General features: G+C 41.1%; 2 protein-coding genes across 3 annotated transcripts; one reads left to right on the top strand and one right to left on the bottom strand.

Moving 5' to 3' along the window:
- Positions 1-797: 797 nt before the first annotated feature.
- On the bottom strand, positions 798-15123 carry abhd17b (abhydrolase domain containing 17B, depalmitoylase). Its single transcript, XM_063897644.1, has 4 exons — positions 14648-15123; positions 12487-12963; positions 3575-3754; positions 798-3218 (listed from the first exon to the last, which is right to left on the bottom strand). The coding sequence occupies exons 2-4, from the start codon at positions 12951-12953 to the stop codon at positions 2999-3001; spliced, it is 867 nt and encodes a 288-aa protein (XP_063753714.1). The 5' UTR covers positions 12954-12963; positions 14648-15123; the 3' UTR covers positions 798-2998.
- Positions 15124-15470: 347 nt separating this feature from the next.
- On the top strand, positions 15471-18750 carry c12h9orf85 (chromosome 12 C9orf85 homolog). Of its 2 annotated transcripts, none has more exons than XM_063896307.1 (4): positions 15471-15697; positions 16050-16152; positions 16924-17037; positions 18121-18750. In XM_063896307.1, the coding sequence occupies exons 1-4, from the start codon at positions 15592-15594 to the stop codon at positions 18371-18373; spliced, it is 576 nt and encodes a 191-aa protein (XP_063752377.1). In that variant the 5' UTR covers positions 15471-15591; the 3' UTR covers positions 18374-18750. The 2 variants fall into 2 exon arrangements, with proteins under 2 accessions (XP_063752377.1, XP_063752376.1); XM_063896306.1 differs by having other exon boundaries at positions 15477-15693; positions 16046-16152.
- The last annotated feature ends 1401 nt before the right edge of the window (positions 18751-20151 follow it).

The raw sequence follows: 20151 nt of genomic DNA, 5'->3' as shown, positions 1-20151 counted from the left end.
TTACTTACCTTAAATCCTCCTATCATGAGTTGACTCCTGTGACAATATGCCAATGTGGAGCAAATGTCAACACGTCTTGGTTTCCATACTGACAGTTTGACAGTGATTTTCGGTTAATTGTGAGTGCATGGTTACAGAAAAAGGTTAATTCATTGGAAAACAAACTTGTAACTCTGTAGCTGAAACACCCACTAGCTGTGTTTTGTTTTTTCATGTGATATAGCAAACATTTAAGTTGTAGGCTACTGTATTATGTGGAATGTGTGTTTCAACCCTATATTTAAAACGCTTTCTAAAAAGGAATTAGTGGAATCCGAGGAATCATTGAATGCTTCACCACGACCACGAACTGAAGGGGAGGGGCTTAAACCTGAGCCACAGTGCCGCCTGCTGGTTGTGAAGGGGTACAAACCCACTTTAACACATTTAAAGATATTATATATGACAGGAGTAATTAACATTTGTCTGAGACTCAAAACAAATACTAATGCCCGTGAATGTGTTGTTAAATGATCCAAGTTGTTGTCATTGAAAGTAACTTAAAACCTGCTTTGTTTTGGTGCAGCCAAATTACATCTCTGCTATAATGAAGGCAATCTTTAATGCTGAGAATGAGCCATTTCTCATAAACCAATGTCAAGTCACTTTTAGAGGAAGATTCCTAATACTGTGTTGTATTCTTTCTTATTAAAGAGCATGAGATCACCATTTGCATGGCACTTGACCTATCCAAAATACAAACCGGAAATCCCCCCCCCCCCCCAAATAAAAATTAAACAGATCGGTCAGAAATCGTGTTGCTTCTCAAATACAATTTTATTTTCTCTATCCACGTTAGAATTACTTTATTAATATTGTTATTACATATAAGTTTCTTTGTATTGAAATATGATATACAAAATTAATCAAATCAGAGATGACATTAGTCAAAGTGACCTATACAAAGGTTTTCTGAGAGCCAAAACGATGGCCTACCTTGGTCTCATATCAAGAGAGAAATAAGAATAATGACAGCTCAAAGAAATGACAAAAAAAGAAAAAGAAATGACATGTCCAGTACAAATATTATATACAAAGTTAAAATGAAACAAAAAGCATAACCTTCTTTATAAGACAAATGAGTTGTGAAAAAAACAGTTTCAGAACAGATGACAAAACATCAAGCCATTTCCACTTCCTCTTTAACGTAAGTGATCAGACCTGAAGTTTACAGTAGCACCCATTTGCTTATTGGTTAATTTTCTAATACAAACGGTATTTGACCCCTTTTGTTGACACAGTCTAGAGTAAGACAGGTAAAAAAAATACCCATAAAAACATAAAGTTATTGAGATCTCTTATTCAACTCTGAGTTTGTCACACAGACTAAAACAAATTAAGAAAAACTAGCTGTTCTTGGCATGCAGTAGCACTTTGACATTTGCTTTTCAGGGTCTCAAAGGAGCCATCAGCTGGCAAATGCTTTGTTTCAGCACGCTCAGCATTAAAGGGCAAAACAATAAACAATGGATCCAGAAATACCATGCAGACAGAAAGAAAGTTCAAACAAAAACAAAATGTCCATGATGGAGGCCCTTTAATGCTGAGCCCCTCGCCCATTGTCTATTCATTTTAAAGTTCAAAACGTACTCGTAATGTAAATGCTTCTCAACAACTTAAAACGCAACACTATAATGTTTAACAACTTCCTGAAGTGACAATAAATCTATGCCAGATGTGTTAATAATGTGCACCATTCAGTCATGATTGGCATTAGTGGTATAAGTGTTGAATAGAGCACAGACCGCTGTCACAGTAGTTAACGCATCTTATAAAAAAAGACAACATCAAGATCTGATTCAGGTACATAAGATCTGTAATAATAACTACTTACATTATTTAACTCGATATAGTCTCACCCAAAGACAGAAAAAACACTGTCAACACTGGGTTCTATTATAGTTACTATATTAAGGGGAATATTGTTATTTCCAGAGAGATGTCAGATAGTTTGTACATTTACCTGTCCAGCATTTTGAGTTCTGAAACATTTCTCTACTACAGCGTAGCAATAACGGTCCTACAGCAGCAATACTTCTGAGTTCACCTTGAAGTAGGAACTGTGGAAATGTTTCCAAAGGACAGAGTGTGAGGAAATAACCTGCATTGGTACACAGCCCGGGTCTTTTACTGACTACATGAACTGCATCATATTTTTCTAGATTGCAAGACATCAAATCCCCCTTTTAAGACCTAACAGACGGACTGAATACAGCCAACAGAGCTTTGGAGATGTTTCTAGATTTATCTTCTACACATTTCTTTGTGCGTCCACCTCTCTGCTATATATTATACTAAACATTTGGCAATACTGGCACACAGCTAGATAACGTCAGTTTGTCTTGTACAGTGACAGTTGATACGTGCAAAAATCATGTTTAATATAAAAAAATATAATGAATTTAATCCAAAAAAAGGAAATACATGGTTACTGCAGAGATGAGGTCCGAACCTGACCCCAGAGTCAGATGGAGTTCGATTGGGTTGGACAGTCTAGTCCAGTCCAGTTCTATAGCCTCAAAATCCCTCCATAAGGAACAGTGGACCATGTGCTTCTTAGAAAGGCAGCAAAAAAAAAAACGGGACACTCATTTACTGCATGTACACTCAGAATATCGTCTGTGCACTCTTTTCATTCACACACTCAGGATGTGCAAATTGCAACATAAAAAAAAAACAAAAAAATTAAAAGCAAAATGAAAAATGATAGGTTGAAAGTTCACAGCTGCAGCATGTGGAGTGGATGGTACTGAAAGGCTCTGTGCCCCGACTAACTGGAGCTCCAAGGGGGAGAGGCGCTCGATAATGAGAGAAGACTTTAGTATTACACAGACTAACACCACTTCTACCTGCATCAATTCACATAAAAGAAAAAGTTGTACCCCTCTCCATCATCCACCCTCTCCTGGAAACCTTGTTTCTCTCTTCCTCCCTCTCGCCGCCCTCCTTTCCAGCGCCTCTACAAGTTGACCAGCTCATGTGCAACAAACTGTTTGAGTCTCTCCAGGTATTGTCCGTAGAGCTCCACGTCATTGTGTCCTGCCCCCTCCACCCACAGCGGCTCCACGGGGCGCTGACAGCGCTCATAAAGCGCCAGGCCGTGGGAGAAGTCGATGACCTCGTCCTCCGTCCCATGGATCACCAGGACTGGGGACGTCACCTTGGAGATCTTGTCGATGCTTCGGAGTCAGAAGATATAGAAAACAGAGTTAGGGAGTGATGTAAAAAATACAGGCAACTTAAGGTTTAGTAATCATCAACACATTGAAACACAGAAAAAGGGAAATGAAGCAGAGGTAGTTTGGCCACCGACCACCAGAGGGAGCTACGGGAAATACCTCTAAAGCGCCTCACTGAGAACACTCCCTCTATTGATTAGACACATCTAAATGTAAATGTTTGCAAGCTTCTGTGTGTGTCTCTCTGGTTCAAATACCTTGTAATAATACTGTGTTTCTAAAATCATTTGCTTGTTATGTGTCTCTCTGTGCATGATTGTCACACAGGAGCCATCTGTCTCATGAAGTGCACTCACTTAGGGAAGGCGTCAAAGCAGTAGGTCTTCTTGGTGTCGGGGAAGGCCACTCTCATGCCAGAGGTGAGCGGGGAGTGGAGGATGACTGCGGCGCTCTCGTAGCGAGAGGCCAGGTCCACAGAGGGCACGGTGCCGATACTCTGGCCATACACGATCACGTTCTCTGGCCGGATGCCATACCTGAGAGGAGGACATTGAATATTTGAATATCACACATTTGCACATCATGGACAGGATTATTTACATGACTAGATGCCGGATATGTTTGGGTGAATACTGCTTGCTTCACCAAACACTGGCATGTATTCATCAAGTAGAAATATTGTATTTTGGAAACCACAAGTTGATTCTATGTAGAGTAAAAGTGATACACGAGGTCTGCTTTTTTACTTCTTATATGGAAAATACTCTCACACTGCCAATTCATCTTCCAATGTTCCCCACATGCTGCTTCTTACACCTGTGTGCTAACCGAGTCTTACTCATACTCTATAACGGGCTGCGGCGTCGCGCCGCAGTGACTCAGTGATTACACGACCTCCAAAAACAAGTACACAAAGGAGGGAAACAGCCGTGGTTCAGCGGCTGTCTGAACACAGAGGACCACCTTCTGGAGACTCGTGACTCAGAGGGAATCTAGAGCACGACACTGAAACTGGATCGAGGTTGAGGGAGGGAAAAATACGAAGACATTCCACAGCTGATTATGGAGAACGTGACCCAGTGTAGCAAGCGAGCAGTCAGCTGACGACCTGAAACAGCCTGAGAACACTGCATCCCTGTGTGAGAGTTCATCCTGTAGCACACGGCCACCAGCAGCCCCACTAAAACCCTCCTGCTCCACTCCATTATTAAAATTAGGAACACTACCATTACAGGCTTAAGCCTCTGCCACTGCACTCCTGTAAATCACAGTGATGAACAATAAACGAGCACCAAAATATGACACAGGCGCTGCACTGCTGGGATGAATTATTGTAATTAGGAAGTCCACAAAAATAGCCTTTGCAACGAAGCCATCTGTAATGCAGCTCTTCTGCTGTGAATGGGCGATAGAGGTGAACGTGGAAACGTACACACACTGACACGCAGTCATTAGCAGGAATATTTGAACAGTTTACCGTCCGCGTGTCAGCTGGCCTTCAGCGAGTATAAATAGGGGTGAAAATACTGGCAGGGCAGAGGGAAGTGTTACTACGGGCTCTGGGTGCAGTGGCGGCAACATTAACTCTCAAGGCTGGCTGACGATAATACCACCTGAAAGCTATCTCTATTATACAGCATCATGTTGCCGTTCAAGGGAGGTGAGGGACAGAGAGGACGAGGTCAACCTCTCTAAGTCTTTACAAAATATCAAAAATCACACCGCCCTTCCTGATGTGTCTCAGAGAGAAGCCGCTTTGGACAAATATCGGCCATTCTGCAGGTCAATTTCCCCACTTCTTTTATAACCTTCCTTGTTTAATGCGACGTTGATAATTCGTCATAAAAAAAGACGCTGTGAATCCACTTCATGCGGTTTTCTCAGACCCTTAAAAAGCTCAGGGGTTTGAAGTGTTGGTCATCTATAATGAGTAAACACTGACGGCCAAATGTACTAAATGTTTGCAGGAGCCCAAAGATTGACCTACACTGGGATCATTTAGCCTTTGTAAGCATTGAAACATCTATTGTAGGGAGTTTAACTTTGTTAGTAAAAGAGGGTTGCTTCTTCCTTTACATGTACGTGGAAGCCTGTAACTTTCAGGAACAGCTTTATCTGTTTAGCCTTCAAGTTCGTCATTTTTCTTATAATTTTCTTTGCTTATCTCCGCTTGTTTACACTTATCTCGTCAATGTTCTTTTCCATATCAGGCCACAAAAGCATGGCCAATCCTAACACACATAAACAGTCATCACGCGGATGTCACTGCGACGTCAAGTTGGTGTAATGTCAATACAGAGAGGGTGAAGTGAAACCGTTCGATAGCTTAGTCATCAGGTGAAGGGATGCGAGACACTGCTGCAAACTGTAGCATGGTTTACAGCTTTAAACCAAACCAACAGTGTGCTAGTAGGAGTGTTTGCCCAGAGGACACAAGTTATAAATACAATAAATAATGAAAGGTTTGACCCTGTGACCCCCTGCCAACAACAAGGTCACTTCAACCCCTAACCCATCCTGCGTCTTGGCACATGCAAACACATTCAGGAACGAGGAGGACAGTCTCAGTAAGCCGGGGGCTCTGACAGGCTTTAACCAACCCAAGACCACACAAATAACCCGGCCAACACAAGCATGCCATTTACTTCATTGCACTTCAGCTTGAATACCCTCACTGAGCCATAGCGAGCCATGCTCCATGGTAACGGCCCTCCCCCAATCCTTTATCAATTTAGTCTCCTGACACAAATCCAATGTATTATGCATCACATCCTCCATGTCATCACCCTGTTCTGTCTCCGGCCCACCTCTTGCTCCCCACACACTGGAAATATTCTCCTCCCTTAGCAGTCACTATGAATAATATATATTTTAAGATAACCTGAACATATGTAGAGGCATTTTTAACAGATAAGAGTACCATCTGCGCTTCAGCAGGGGGGGGGGGGGTTCCTTTACTGGAGCGTTCCCATGATACGTTTATGCTTAACACCTTTTATTCATGTGCTTGAAGTGCTCAGATTTGTCTGGAAAATGATGAGATCTAAAAGCCCACACACGAAATGAACCCAGGAGTGAATTATATATCAAGTTATGAGAGCAACAAGTATATATTCAGCGACATCACCAAGCCCTGTTGCTAAGGGTAGTCAGGTGAGCGATTACACTCCACCCAACACACACACACACACACACACACACACACACACACACACACACACAGCACTCTTTGTTTGCCATCGCCACACACAGCCTTCATCCACTGATATTCCAAGTACTGTAGGTGATGCACAGACATGGTGGATAGCCGGGCTTCATCCATGTTTGAGAGAATGTCTCCCTTCTAGGTAAGGTGATAGCGGTTTGACGGGGGTGATTGAGCAGGAAGTGAGTCTTTCAACAGTGAGTAAAAAAAAAAAACTCGGTCTGAAACCTCATTGGTTAAGGGTTGCTAGGCTACTGTCAATATTAGACTAGCAGGATTGATTGCTGCCCCGCCTTCATCTCAGAATGACACACACAACACCCACACACACAACACACACACACACACACACACACACACACACACACACAATGACACATACATCTGGTGAGTACACTCCTTGCTCAGGTGAAGGGAGGGAGTGGCTCATCCACTGTGGTTGAACAAAAGGAGCTCAGGAGGAGAGTGTGCTATGTGCCTGGGGTAGCGACTGTTAGCACACTGACAGCAGGCTGCCCTCGGGTCATATGACTGTGTAGTTTAAAGGGAAAGCCGCCTACTCAAGTGTCCCAACACTCAAGAGAAGGGGAATTTGCTGACTGCTGAATCAGACGTAGGAAAAGACAGTCTGGTTTGTTAAAAATATGAAATAGTCAGCATAAGACAGTGCTAGAGCCACTCTCTTCTTCAGGGTGTGCGTCTGATCGAAACACGAGAGACTTCACGAGGGATGCAGCCAGCTGAGCAGACTAATGTGAGGCCGTGCAGAGAGGCCTTTTGATGTGATAAAAACAATCTAGTGGATTCATGCTTGGCAGGGTCAAAAGGCTGGGGTGTACCCTCTTTCTATCTCAAAGACACACATTTATGATTCTGGCACAGCCCTTTACAGCGTCAGACACACAGAGAAGAGACAGATAACACACCATACTAGGACCTTATTAACACTAAGCTTTGGAAATTCAAAAAAGGGCAAATACTCACAAGATTATGCATAATATATCCATCATTTCTGCTGTCAATACATCCCTTTTAAATTCTTAATTGTGCCTAAGAAAGGGATTTGAAGTCCCTGATTCTAATTCTCATGGTTAGCTAGCATTAAGCTGTGAATGGTTGTTAAAATACTCATTTCAGTCTCTTTGTGTTACATAATGTTATAGTTTTAGCACTCTATCCATTTTAAACTCAGTTGCCCATTGAGCTGATATATCAGCCATGGGTTTGGAGGATTTAGCAGAGTATCACCGGCCACAAAAAGCTCTGATGAGTGGCCACAGAAGCACTTAGTGTTGACAATCCTGACAGCGGGACCTTTAACATAATACATTCTGTAACTGGAGAGGCAGCCGAGCTCAGACAGAAAGAGGGAAGGATCCTTACCACACATTCATCATTTGTTTAATCCAAATAAAGTATGCAACGAGAAACTGACCCATGGTCTTATTTAACAGTAGAACGTCTCAGACCGGATGACTGTGTTTACAACCCCATAATGACAAGTGACTCGTGCGCAATTAAAGTATGACATTACATAATGAGGCCGTCCCTCATGAACCCTTTACAGTCCCTCTGTGCAATGCCTTCCTATAGTGTCCATTCTGTAGTCTTTATACATTTCCAGGTGCCTCGATTTCTTAGTCTTATCTATGCATAAAAACCATCTGCATTGATAGAAATACTAGATAACTTTGCATGCCATGATTCAAACACGCCCGTTTCATTTTAAACTCTTTGCATGAGTAGAAAACAGATCACCAAAATAAACATCATGACAAATTGGCCTTCACACTATGCATGCAAGGTGAGGCTACTTGAATAAAAAGGCATGTCCTTGTTTCTATAAGCCTCTTGTTTGATCATGAGGTTCCTTCTTTGTTGATTATTCAACACAGCCATGTGATGCAGTGTCTGAGACGGATGCTGGGTCAATACCTGCTTTCCTTCCTTTTTTTACGTGCTCATTTCACGTACAGGAAGCTAGCATGTTGCAGCTAACCAGTGACACAGGCAAATATAGGTAGCCAACCCACCGTACAAAGGTTAGTTCGGCTAAGCAAATTAGGATCTTGCAAATATGGATTTGGATATGATCACAGGAACATTTAAACATATACAGGATCTAAAGTCGGGTGGGTCCATGTCCATGCTAAACGAGCGTCATGTAATCAGCGATCAGAGCTGGAGCCGGTTAATGATCGCGACTAAGCCAGAGTCATTTGTACTTGGGATAAGATGCTGATTCTAAACGTTCCCACTGGAGATAAAGGCCAGATGTTACGAAGCATTAGTGGTTTTCTTGTCAAGTGGAAAAGGGAGTTTATTGGTAGACACTCATCATCATCCATACAGACAGCGAGACAGAGCCCGGGCCGTACAGTGTGTGGCAGGGAAAGATGAGTAATGATGACATGCAAATGTTGATCTAAACTTTAACTGAACTTACATAAAAAGGAGAATGCAAACAGCATTCATGTCAAGAAATGCTGTTCGCATTCTCCTGCCAACTCCTGCCAGTCGACACAAAGATCTCCAAGTGTAACGTTATATTATTTGAAGTTCTGCTTTGCTCAGATTAAAGAACATTTCAGAGGCAAATGTTCGCCTTCGATCACGACTGTGTGGGAGCAGGAGATTCCTCTGTGCAGCAACATGTAAGCAAGCTGGAGAATAAGACACAAAATAATGAAGCAGAACAACAGAGCAGCCTTAAGTGCTTCTTTCTCTTTCAAGAAGTGTTTGCTGGGAATAAAAAGGAAAAGGAAGAAAGCTTTCAGACTGTCCTGAAGGCCAATCCTAACCCATCATGCAATTTGTTCTTTCTATCACATTCGACATTGTTTGTGCGGTATTCGTGGCGACAAACTCCTAATTGAAAACACAAGTGACAGAAAGGCTCCCGCTTTAAAGGAAAGGATTGCATTTTGTTCCCACACATACAAGTAGACACAGACTCTCTGAACAACAGAAAAGCTTCACAGCACTGACCGATTTCCTGTATGCACAACCTTTACCATCAATGGGCTTCCTGTTTAACTTGCCAGCTTCCTTTTTAAGAAGAGGACTATTCAGTTTATTCACTGAAATGGTAGATTGTGTAAAATATAAAAGAAGTGCCAAGAGAACCTCACAGCGACAGGCAGCAGAAAATAAACAGCAAGATTTGGATGCCAATGGCCCTACCAGCGTTACCCATCGGCACCTGTTCAAACATATTCCTTCACCACAGGAAGAAAACACAGTACACTTAGCATTGATACAGGAGTGGCACTGGAAGCCTCGTTGTGCATCTTTGTGGTAGATGTAAGCTGCTTTGGCTCTGCTCTTCCTGTCCTTATTTCTCCTGACCCATCTCCTCTCTTACTCATTTGTTTGTCTTCCAGCAGGAAGTATACAAAAACAACCAGGCCTACTGAACTTGTATGACCCCTCATCCGAGTAAACAGAAAAATGCTGGGCACATTATTTTCCTTCACATTCACAGATATTAACTAAACACTCATCCCCCAAATCGTGTCCTCAGAAGAGGTGGGGGGCTGTGTGCTTACATGACATAGGGCTGCAACAACTGGAGCAGTTTTGTAAAGATCCATTAAGTCTGTCAAACATAACCTTGAGTTATTCGATTCATTGTAAAACCTGAAGGTGTAACCTTCAAAAAGCTTGCTCCAAAGATATTCAAATGGATTAGATGATCAAATTAAAGAATATTTAAAGACATTGGAACTAAAAAAAGTCAGTTTTATCCTCTTTTGCTTGAAAATGACTTAAGTAATTCTCAAAAGTTTGAGAACTTCATGCGTTTAAACCACATTTTGGGAGCCTGAAACACAAGATTCCCCTGACAAGCCAGTCCCAAAATAAGATGTAGAACAATGTCTGTCTATGGTGTCACAGAAAGGACAAAAGAAGGAGATGACGAGAGGTTTAAAAATGGAGGGGAGGAAGTGGGGAACATCTGGTTAAACAGAAAGAGACTGGTAGACCTTATCTGGGGGAAGGGGCTGAGGGGAGAGTCCACGCTGCAGTACGTCGAGATAGATCTCAAATTATGAGTTCAACAAGTTGAGAAAACAGCATAACACAATTGAGAAAAAAGGGTTTTCCACGAACTGTAGATTCAATTTAAATGTCTATCAGCTGACTCCTTCTCCATTGCCAGCAGACGAGGATTTTCATTATATCACTTCCATTTATTTCCTTGTGTGTCGCAGTTATGAAGGGCACAATGAACATTTTAGAGTGATTAAGCTACTCATTTTGCATTTTGTTTACTTGTTCAGGCTCTCTTTCTAACTTAAAGACAAACAAAGACATCTTTAATCATTTGAATTTGTTTGTGAGTTTTATGATGACTAGCCAGGTCAAATGACTGTTGTTTGACAGCGGTATGATGGCTTGGATATAGAGCGTTTAGTATATAAATAAACTATAATGATTATCCAAATGCCTGTTTTTTGTATTTATTATATATATATATTCACTTATTTGCAGGTGGATTTAGATATGGAGCTGATAAACACCTGTGACTACTGCAGAGTCCATGGATTGAATCCTTTCCAACTGAATACAAAAGCAAGATGTCAGTGGAGAAAAAGGGCTTATAAAAATGGAGAAATTCAATACCAAATTCCTCAATGACACCCCATGTAATACCACAAAGACTCCAAGGGCCCTTGTTCAATTATCTTTACAAATTAAGAACGAGAATCACAGACAGCGCCAACAAGAAGCACTGAATAAGTAAGTTTATCAAGCTGAGAAATCGCAAGAAGGAGAATATTGGCCGATGTATTCTCATAGCCGGAGAGCATTGAGTTGCAGCAGAGCTCCCACACACACCTACATATGGCTGGGCAGCATAATCACAGCAAACACGCTCCTTATGACTGCCTACAAGAACACCGTGTCATTCCTACACAAATGTCCATTCCTCGTCATCTCCACCCAAGATTCTAATCAGGTCCAATCTAATCACCCCTCCACCCAGCTCCTTCTGTACACTCTTTACATCAACTTTCACAGCGCTCGTTATCTTTTTGTGTCACTCCCTATCAGTCTACATCAGCCCAGTTTCTTCAGGATTGACTTTGCTCTCATTTAAGTAATCTTCATTTTCTCAGTGCAACTTCCCCATAACTGCAAACATTCCCGGCCTAGGTGAACTAAAGAAAGGTTGCTGCTGTTTTCACATTATCCCTCTCCACCAATGCAAAGTTGTCAAACTAGAATGACAAACAGAGAATTGTTAATAATACGACTCGTTTGTCACAGTTTTCTCAGCTGACAGCTTTACTTATGACTTGCTATAGAGGGAAATGATCTGGAACCATGTCTTGCACTGTAAGGAGAGGTGATGTGTGCATAGTATTTGCATATAAGGGTTTCCCTTTCGCTTCAAGATCCGACCTGTTATTGTATGCATGTTCAAATAACTTCAAGTTAAAAGAAGCCCTGTTATGCCAACTAACAGGTTTTCATATCTGTGTTTCATATCTTTTCACCCTCCGTCTGAAACCAGAGCCCAGTCTGATCTGACTGGTTAGCTGGCCGGCCGTGTTGTGACACGAACGACGATATGTCACGTACGATGTGTTGGAGCCAATACAAGCGCGAGTGTTGAGGTGGTGATGTCACTATGTTGTCGAAGTAAACAAAAGGAGTCCAGTGGGAGCGTTTCTGGCAGAGGGGGAGAGTGTGCGAGAGAAACTCCATCTGGAATGAACTTTGGGATTTTAGCCTTTGCAGACCGTTTACATGCACAAACACCTATAGAAACACACCACAGGAAAGGGAAAAAACAGAAAGAGAATAGGGCCTCTTTAAAAAGGCGCTTTAGCAACCATTCTCCGAGGTTCAATCAATCCTCACCTACATCGCAATTAAGGATTTATTTTATAACCACTTTTAAATATGTGGCTCTGCTTGCTATTCAGTTACTCTAATACCAATGCATTCATCATGCTAATCCATCACAGGCTCCTTTTCTCTACACACTGTGCCAACATCTGTGTACAGGTTCTCCCATCATCATCATCATCATCATCATCATCATCTAATTACCGTGTTCGGAGTGCCTGCCAGGCGGCGTCGACATCAGCATACAGGTTCTTCTCCGAGGGCTTCCCAGAACTCGCCCCGTAACCCGAGTAGTCGTAGGAGAAGACGTTGCAGTTGATCCGCGAACCAAGGCCGATGTAGAAGCTGCTCATCTGGCCCAAGTCCACTGCGTTTCCGTGGGAGAATAATAATGTGTACTTGGCGCTGGGCGAGCAGCGGACAAACATGCAGGCGATGCGGTTCCCTCTTGAGGTGCGTGTCATGAAACACTCGATGGCGTCCTTCTCACGGGACGAGTACTGCCAGTCGGCACGTTCGGAGAGGTGCAGCGTCCATCTGCTGCCACTGTCGTCAGACATGAGGCTGTAGGTGGGCTCTGGGGGCAGGAAGGCCAGCTTGGAGGCGATCTTGCTGGGGCACGGTGGACAGCAGAACAGGCAACATATCTCGCTGAGGGATAAGTGGTTCATCCTCAAAACACTGTGAAGGGTGAGGGATTATAGTTAAAATAGAAACAGACAGCAGCAGATTAAATGTAAGAATTTCCTTAAGGATTTAGGATATAATGTATACAAAAAGGGGCATCTGGGCCCTTATTTTGCCTCTGCATCCCCTGCAGATTGATCACAAGGAAAGAGCAGATTCACAACAGAAGTCTGGGATGAGGTTCTCTTTCCAACATTAACACAAGTGGAATAGCAGGGGGTTTCTGGGGCCGGGGGCTAAAACCTTTCTTATACACTATCTATTCCCCTCTTTAGAATTTATAGCTCTATGCAGACAAGATTGTATTAAAAAAAACAATAGCTCTGACACTGATTGAGAGTTTTTCGTCTCCAAGGCTCCACAAGCACTCAGACAGTATCGACTTAAAAAGCTTCCTCGTATCACCTAGCACCTGGACCCCCACCTAAGGCTACCTTTAAGAAAGGTCCAGGTGCATTTAATTTGTCCTGCACAAGACATGTCAGCAGCAGAACTCATTACGGTGACACCGAAGCTGGTCACCCCGTCAAAATGTCCTGCAGGAATGCCTCTTACAACCGAGTAATTTGACTCTGCAACGAAGCACATGCCCTTCTGAATAGGCCGATACACACATCACAGTCAGGTTATGACCGTGTGTTGGGGATTGGATTTCGAATTAAGGTGCTTAAAGTATGAACTTACACCCTGATATTACATCTTTGTAAATACACCCTCGAAGCTATGCAAATGTGCAATCTGCTGCCAGGACACACCGTCATGATGCAAACCATGGTGACTGTACACAATATGAATGATGAAGCACATCCCTCATGCCTCTTTGTGCCCACCCTTGCCAGTACTACAAATGATCAATGATAATATAATTCAAATGTACCATTTAGCTCATTTGTGTTTTTATTTAATAACCAAAACACTGACATGACAGTTTCACAACACCAGAGATGTTCTTTAAATCCTTATTACTTACTTTTCCAGTTAAGTATTTATGAATGCTTATTTATAGTTGGTAAAATGTGCAAATTAATCACAATTCAAGTTTGTTTTTTTATTTCCAATTACATCTGGCAGATTTACAGCAGTTTTAATTATATGACAAAGTCCCACACTTTACTGTGGGAGATATACAACGCCTTGGAAATAATCTTGTGTGTCATAATCCTGATTAATGTGTTTTAATAACCTCATAATGGATTGGTTTTGATAGTACTGATTTCACTTTACAGTCTTGGAAAACAGCTATTTGCATGTCAATTACTCAAAGGTGACTTCAATTATACTTGATTACCTGGGTGCCACTACTATCAACCACAGGCTGGACCAAAAATAATTTCCGGTGATTACTTTTTACAACCTTGTGATCTATGAATGTTTATTCAACAAGATGCTGTGACATTTAAAATGGGCACACAGCAGCACAGTGCATAGTGGAGGCTATTTCCTTGTTATAATGCCCAAAATAGTCCAGAAATAAGCCGAGGACACAGAATGGAGCCCCGCAGCGATTTACTGTAAAATGGTGGTGGAGGCAGAAATGTGTTCAGGGAGATTAGGCTGGTTTGTGGAGGTTTAATTTCCAATGGCTAAACACAACTATAGCAAAGTGTTAAGGGTCAATTAGCCAGTAACATGCATTTAACCTCCTTATTACCACAGAGAGGAGAAATGGTGACATCACCTGCAGGGGGTCTTGTTTTGTTTTTCTTTCTATTTCCAGGTGACAGTATTGAAGGAAGTCAGGTGTTATCTTTGCACCAACTTGTCTTCTTATCGACGCCGGGAGATTTACAAGGTTATCCAGATTATCTTCTATTCCGTGTCCTCTTTGTTGGCGATGTCACTGAGTGTATATATCCCTCTTGGTACCCACAGCTGTGAGTCTTTTTATTAGCTGGCAGATCCGTCCTCCTGGTCCAGACAGCCTCAGAAACTGTCGTCTCTTTTTTTTCTCCGGTCGGTTTTCTCAACATATAGTCCTGAATGAATTCAACTCATTCAAAGGGTTAAAGTCTGTACAGCTCCACGGCGACATGGGTCAATTTGATAAAATAAAATATTGTCTCACGTCCGTGTTGCTTTGGCAATCACTTCACAACAATAACGCTTGCCTTCGAAACATCACCGCTTTCGTTGTGAAAATCACTCAACTTGTAAGGAAGAAGAGGGAGGTGATTGACAGCTGTGTGGACCAATAGAAAATAGTTTGATGAAACAAGTCGACCAATGGTGTAATGTGTTTACATTAATGGGCAGGTCCTGTCAACGCTGCAGAACGGAGTAAGGTTTTGATTGACGTGTAGGAAATCCAATCAGATATTACTATTCTCAGGCAACGTCCAATCAGAAACGGCCAAGGTGTTTCTAATGTTCTTTCTGTTGACGTCATTTTATTTTGAATATTTTTTTTAATTAACTAACGTTACTTTCGTCGTCTATTTTTAATCCAGCGGTTGTTTATAATTGCATTGTATTTCAACCCCTTTTGTGGTTCGTCTTGGGATGTTTTGACCTCATGACGTTTCATCACGTGCTTGTACTACTTCCGGGGTTGCTCGCTCTTCAGCATGCTTTTCGGAAGTGTATACCCACATAACATGTGTATCTAAAAAATCTGGAAATAAGATGAGTTCTCAAAAAGGTAATGTCACTCGTTCTCGAGCCCAAAAGCATCAAAACAACACTGCCTTCAGAAACAACAAGTACGGAGCGACTGCACAAGTGAAGGTATGTGAACCGTGTAGGAAAACGGTCCTGTGTAGCTAGCTTGTATACACACTGAGGACAATTATCTAGAGACACTTTCAAAGGTGTTTAACATGTGAGATTGCTATCAATTGAGCGACATGCTGATGTGTAGAGACCTATTTTAGAGCCAAGTCTAGAGACAAGGTATGGTTTTATGCTAACTTTGTGTTTGTCTGTAGCCATCCTAACAATACTGTGGTAGCATTGTGAAGAAATTGAAGATTGTTTGCACTGGACTTTTCTGCTTTAGTAATTGTTATCAGTAATAATATGTGTATTGACAAAGCTATCTTATTTACTCATCAGTCTGCTTTTTAAATTTTAATTACAGATAGCAAACGCAAAGATCCATGATGGGCTCTGTAAACACTGTAAGGGTGTTCTGGAGTGGAAAGTCAAGTACAACAAGTACAAGTCACTGACACAACCCAAAAAATGGTGAGTAAGCTTAAGGTAAACTTCAATTTACTGTTTATATTTGATGTATGTGATTTTTTTTATTACATTCATTTTTAACCCTCCTGCTATGTTTGGGTTGAATCTGACTGATTTGCTACTTTCATCAATCATAAATATTGACATTTGATTGCCTCAAGGCCTCATGATATCCTCTACAGTAGGCATTCGAACATGATCACCTCTTTCATTGAATTTTGAGTGGTTTAGTAAACTTTGTTACACCTATTGTGTTCCCGATCTAAAATGACCACCACACAAGATGAACGTGTAACCCCAAATAATGTTCATCCATCAGATGGTACCCAAATCGACAACCATTTACATTTTGGAATACATTTTCAGTGTCTATTCTTGGTATATTCACTGCAGATATTCATGTAAACTAGTGGTCTGAGACTAAAGAGTTGTTTGCAGCTTATCATCATGTGCGATGCCTTGTTCAGATTCTGATGTAACATTTCCCACAATTAGGAATAATAAAGTTAATCTTATCTAATGACAGACAGGTTAGATATCTGCATTGGAGCAACTGCTCATGAATGCACACAACTGATCTGCTCTGTGTTAACAAACAAGCAATAACAATATGAAATACGTGTATTAGTTAATTCAATTAGAGTTTCACAACACCAGAGTTTTTTTTAAATGCTTATCATTTACGTATATGTCCAGTTAGGCGTTTTGGTATTTGTGCTCGGTTACAATTTGAAAATTAATCTTGTTTCTTCTTGCATGTTTTTCTTGTTTCAGTATCAAGTGTTCTCAAAGGACAGTGAAGGATGCATACCACATCCTCTGTAAGCCCTGTTCTCTTGAGCTAGACATCTGCTGCAAGTGTGGGAAGAAAGAGCAAATTGTTATCCCGTGAGTGCACCATCTTATTTTTGTGTGTGCATGTTGTTTGTGTACAGATTCATGGGTAAAAAACATGAATGACCTCAAGAAAAATGATCAACTTTTCTGTTTATGACTGGGATAATCTATTACTTTAGAGCAGGGGTGTCCAAACTACGGCCCGGGGGCCAAATGCGGCCATGGCCCACTTTTAATTGGCCCTCAGCAAATGCTAAAAGTATAATGGAATATGGCCCACACCTGAAACTTGTGCTTTTCTTATGTTGTACTTCTTAAATATGTAAAAGATAATACATTAAACATTAGTATTCATATGTTAATAAGACCTATTAAAGTGTTGATTAAAAAAAAGCCCAATAAGTTATTTACATAACAAGCTTGAAATATACCCTTCATATTTCCCCCTTATTATAAGCAGGCTGAAGCTTCCGTTTTAAGTGATGAGCTGCCAACTAAATAAATGAAACCCTACGGAGAGCTGAGATGTTTCTTAAAGCATATTGAAGTTTCAAGAATAATTTACCTACATTTGATTGACTTAGCTAAATTATAACTTACGAGGCAATACACCTCACCTCTAGTGAGTGGTCTAGCCCTTCCTATGTTTTCCTTTATGTGGCCCTCAGGGAAAAAAGTTTGGACACCCCTGCTTTAGAGTCAATGATTTGCCTTCCCAAATTGCCACTAGCTACTCCTAAATGAGCCTTTCATATCACATGTCGACACACAGTGTGTAAGAGATGTGGTACATGTGTTTCTCTATCTGCAGGGAGGACTAAATCGTATTTATTTTATGGAGTTGGTCATAATATTGTTTTGTATTTCCATCAAGCACATTCAGTTCATTCTACTGCAAGTCCGCCATCTTGTGGACAAAACGATGTGTTACGACTTATTCTGGTTGAATGCGTTACAACTAATTGACAACATTTTAGCTCCAGTCTTTACTTCTCCGTTAATGCCCTTAATTCAAATTGTTTTTGTAACATTGAGGCATTAATTTATCCTCATGTATCATTTTTCCAATGCTTTTGTATGACTTAAAGTAGCAGAGGACACTCATTCAAACATTGTTTCTCTCTCACTGTGCAGAATTAACAAGAATGATGGAGAAGAAGAAGAAAAAGAGGAAGAAGATGATAAAAAAGTTGTTGAAGGGAGAAAAAAAGGACGTGGACGAGGGAAGAAGGACTTGGATGACTTAGACAGTGATGATGATGATCTCAGTGACTTTGGAGATGATGATGAAGAGGGAGAGGATTTGGATAGTGGTTCAGAATCAAAGAAGACGCAAAACAAGTCTGATGCTCTCCCAGATGTGTCCCGGGTCAGATTTAATGACTAAAGACAGGGGGACGGTTGTCGGGTACCAAGTGGACCTTTTTTCTTTTTTTAACATATTTAGTTTTATAATCAAAGTACAGTATGAGATTTGAGAGGTGACCTTACTCCAATATAATCAAATAAAACATGTTGTTTGATTCAGAACACAGAAGATGTTCAGAGATTATATTCAAACGTGGGGGAGTTGAGTTAACACAATTTCATCTGTTTTCTTTTCCTATTTTCTCGCCCAACACCTCAAAAATAAATATCGACAAAATAATAACAGACTTTGAAAATATCTGATGGTTGCATTTCTTTTTTACTGTACTTTCACAAACCCACTCTCAAAGATTGGGTAGTGTAATTAAAACATGTACATTAAAGACATTCATTTGAGTTGTATGTTTCCAAGCTACCAAGCTTCTCACATCACTGAATGAATAGAGACTTGAAGTACCCCTAAAAGCAGAAGTTGAAGCTTTGCATGAACTCACTCTGAAATATGGACCCTGTCATGCACAATCTATATTTACCCTCCGAGGCCTACTTACCAGTTCCTCTCAGTCTAATACCAACATCCTGCAGTGTTGATTCATACTTCACTATACTTATAGTTATGGAGCCTACGGCTTGATTCAGAAGAAAATGGTATAGCGTTACAAATAAGTGTCTGTATGTGCACTAATATATGACTGAGCATCCACTAAGTATTAGAAATTCATCTCTGGCAATAATATCTCCTCCACAATAAAAACATCTTACTACAAATCAAAGTTGAATTATGAAGGTCTCACATTTTTTAAGTTATCCTCAACACCCATCTTCAGTTTTAGTTTTTACCGCCGCACACATTGCGAAACGCTCCACTCCACCACTACAGCATTTTAACTTCGCCACATTAAAAACCTTTACATCTTTCACCTCCTTTTTGTTTCTAATTTCAATGATAAAAGCGCTGCACACCGCCTGTCACCTCACTGTTGTAGCTTAACGTTTCTCTTCACTGCTAAAGCCGAGACTGCCCTGCAATTTAAGCTGCCATTAACACTTTTTGTCCCTGAATGAAAAAAACAGTACTAAGTTGGTACCAGTACCTGATTGTTCAGAGTGTTTTATAAATCATTACTGACTGGTTAAATTGTGCTGGAGCTGAGCCCATTGGTCATTGCTCTTACGTCATAACACTCACACATCTTCTACAATGCACATTTTTACAGAAATGTGTTTAAAATGCATGCTCCGCTCATAGAAAACACCTCTGCATATCAAATCAAGCGCATTCCAAACTAACATTCAGACACCAGCCAGGGTTACAGAGGTTCTGACATCGCCTTTGGCAGGCCATACTGGGATCATCATCCAGTATGGTGCAGCCTTGGCCCCCATGGTCATGGAAAGGTTTGGATACTGTGATTCTGTAAGATATAAATTCTAGTTAATTGTAACTACAACACCCCCAACCATCTGTACTGAATAACCTTTAATATGATGGTCATCCAAAGTTAGTGTGTGTGATGGGGTGGATAAGTTGTGCCAATATTTTCGCCCTTACTTCCTCATTAGTATATAAAAACGTATGATGATTGGGAAGTTGTAATGAGCTCATAGGATTCCCCTTTATGGAGGTCTGATGTATATCAGATGGCTTTGTTCTGCTTTCACCCTCATGACTATTAGGTAATCATTTGAACTAATGTTGACTCTGGAACCTCATCCAAGTAACAGATTTACTGATCTATCAGCTGGTCTCTTTGTTTTAAATGTTAAAAGAAGGAGCGCTTAAAAAGGTAAACAAAG

Source organism: Eleginops maclovinus, chromosome 12 (genome assembly GCF_036324505.1).
Source record: "Eleginops maclovinus isolate JMC-PN-2008 ecotype Puerto Natales chromosome 12, JC_Emac_rtc_rv5, whole genome shotgun sequence".
NCBI classification, from domain to species: Eukaryota; Metazoa; Chordata; class Actinopteri; order Perciformes; family Eleginopidae; genus Eleginops; species Eleginops maclovinus.
This window is presented reverse-complemented; position numbering and strand designations above follow the sequence as displayed.

Bases quoted from the DNA above. Each gene is read 5' to 3' on its own strand.
- abhd17b (XM_063897644.1), bottom strand. From the start codon at position 12,953: ATGAACCACTTATCCCTCAGCGAGATATGTTGCCTGTTCTGCTGTCCA. The intron at 3,755-12,486 runs GTAATTAGATGA...TCCTCCTCTCAG, and splicing joins TGGCAGGCACTCCGAACACG to GTATGGCATCCGGCCAGAGA. The intron at 3,219-3,574 runs GTGAGTGCACTT...CTGACTCCGAAG, and splicing joins TGCTTTGACGCCTTCCCTAA to CATCGACAAGATCTCCAAGG.
- c12h9orf85 (XM_063896307.1), top strand. From the start codon at position 15,592: ATGAGTTCTCAAAAAGGTAATGTCACTCGTTCTCGAGCCCAAAAGCAT. The intron at 16,153-16,923 runs GTGAGTAAGCTT...TTCTTGTTTCAG, and splicing joins CTGACACAACCCAAAAAATG to TATCAAGTGTTCTCAAAGGA. The intron at 17,038-18,120 runs GTGAGTGCACCA...CTCACTGTGCAG, and splicing joins AAAGAGCAAATTGTTATCCC to AATTAACAAGAATGATGGAG.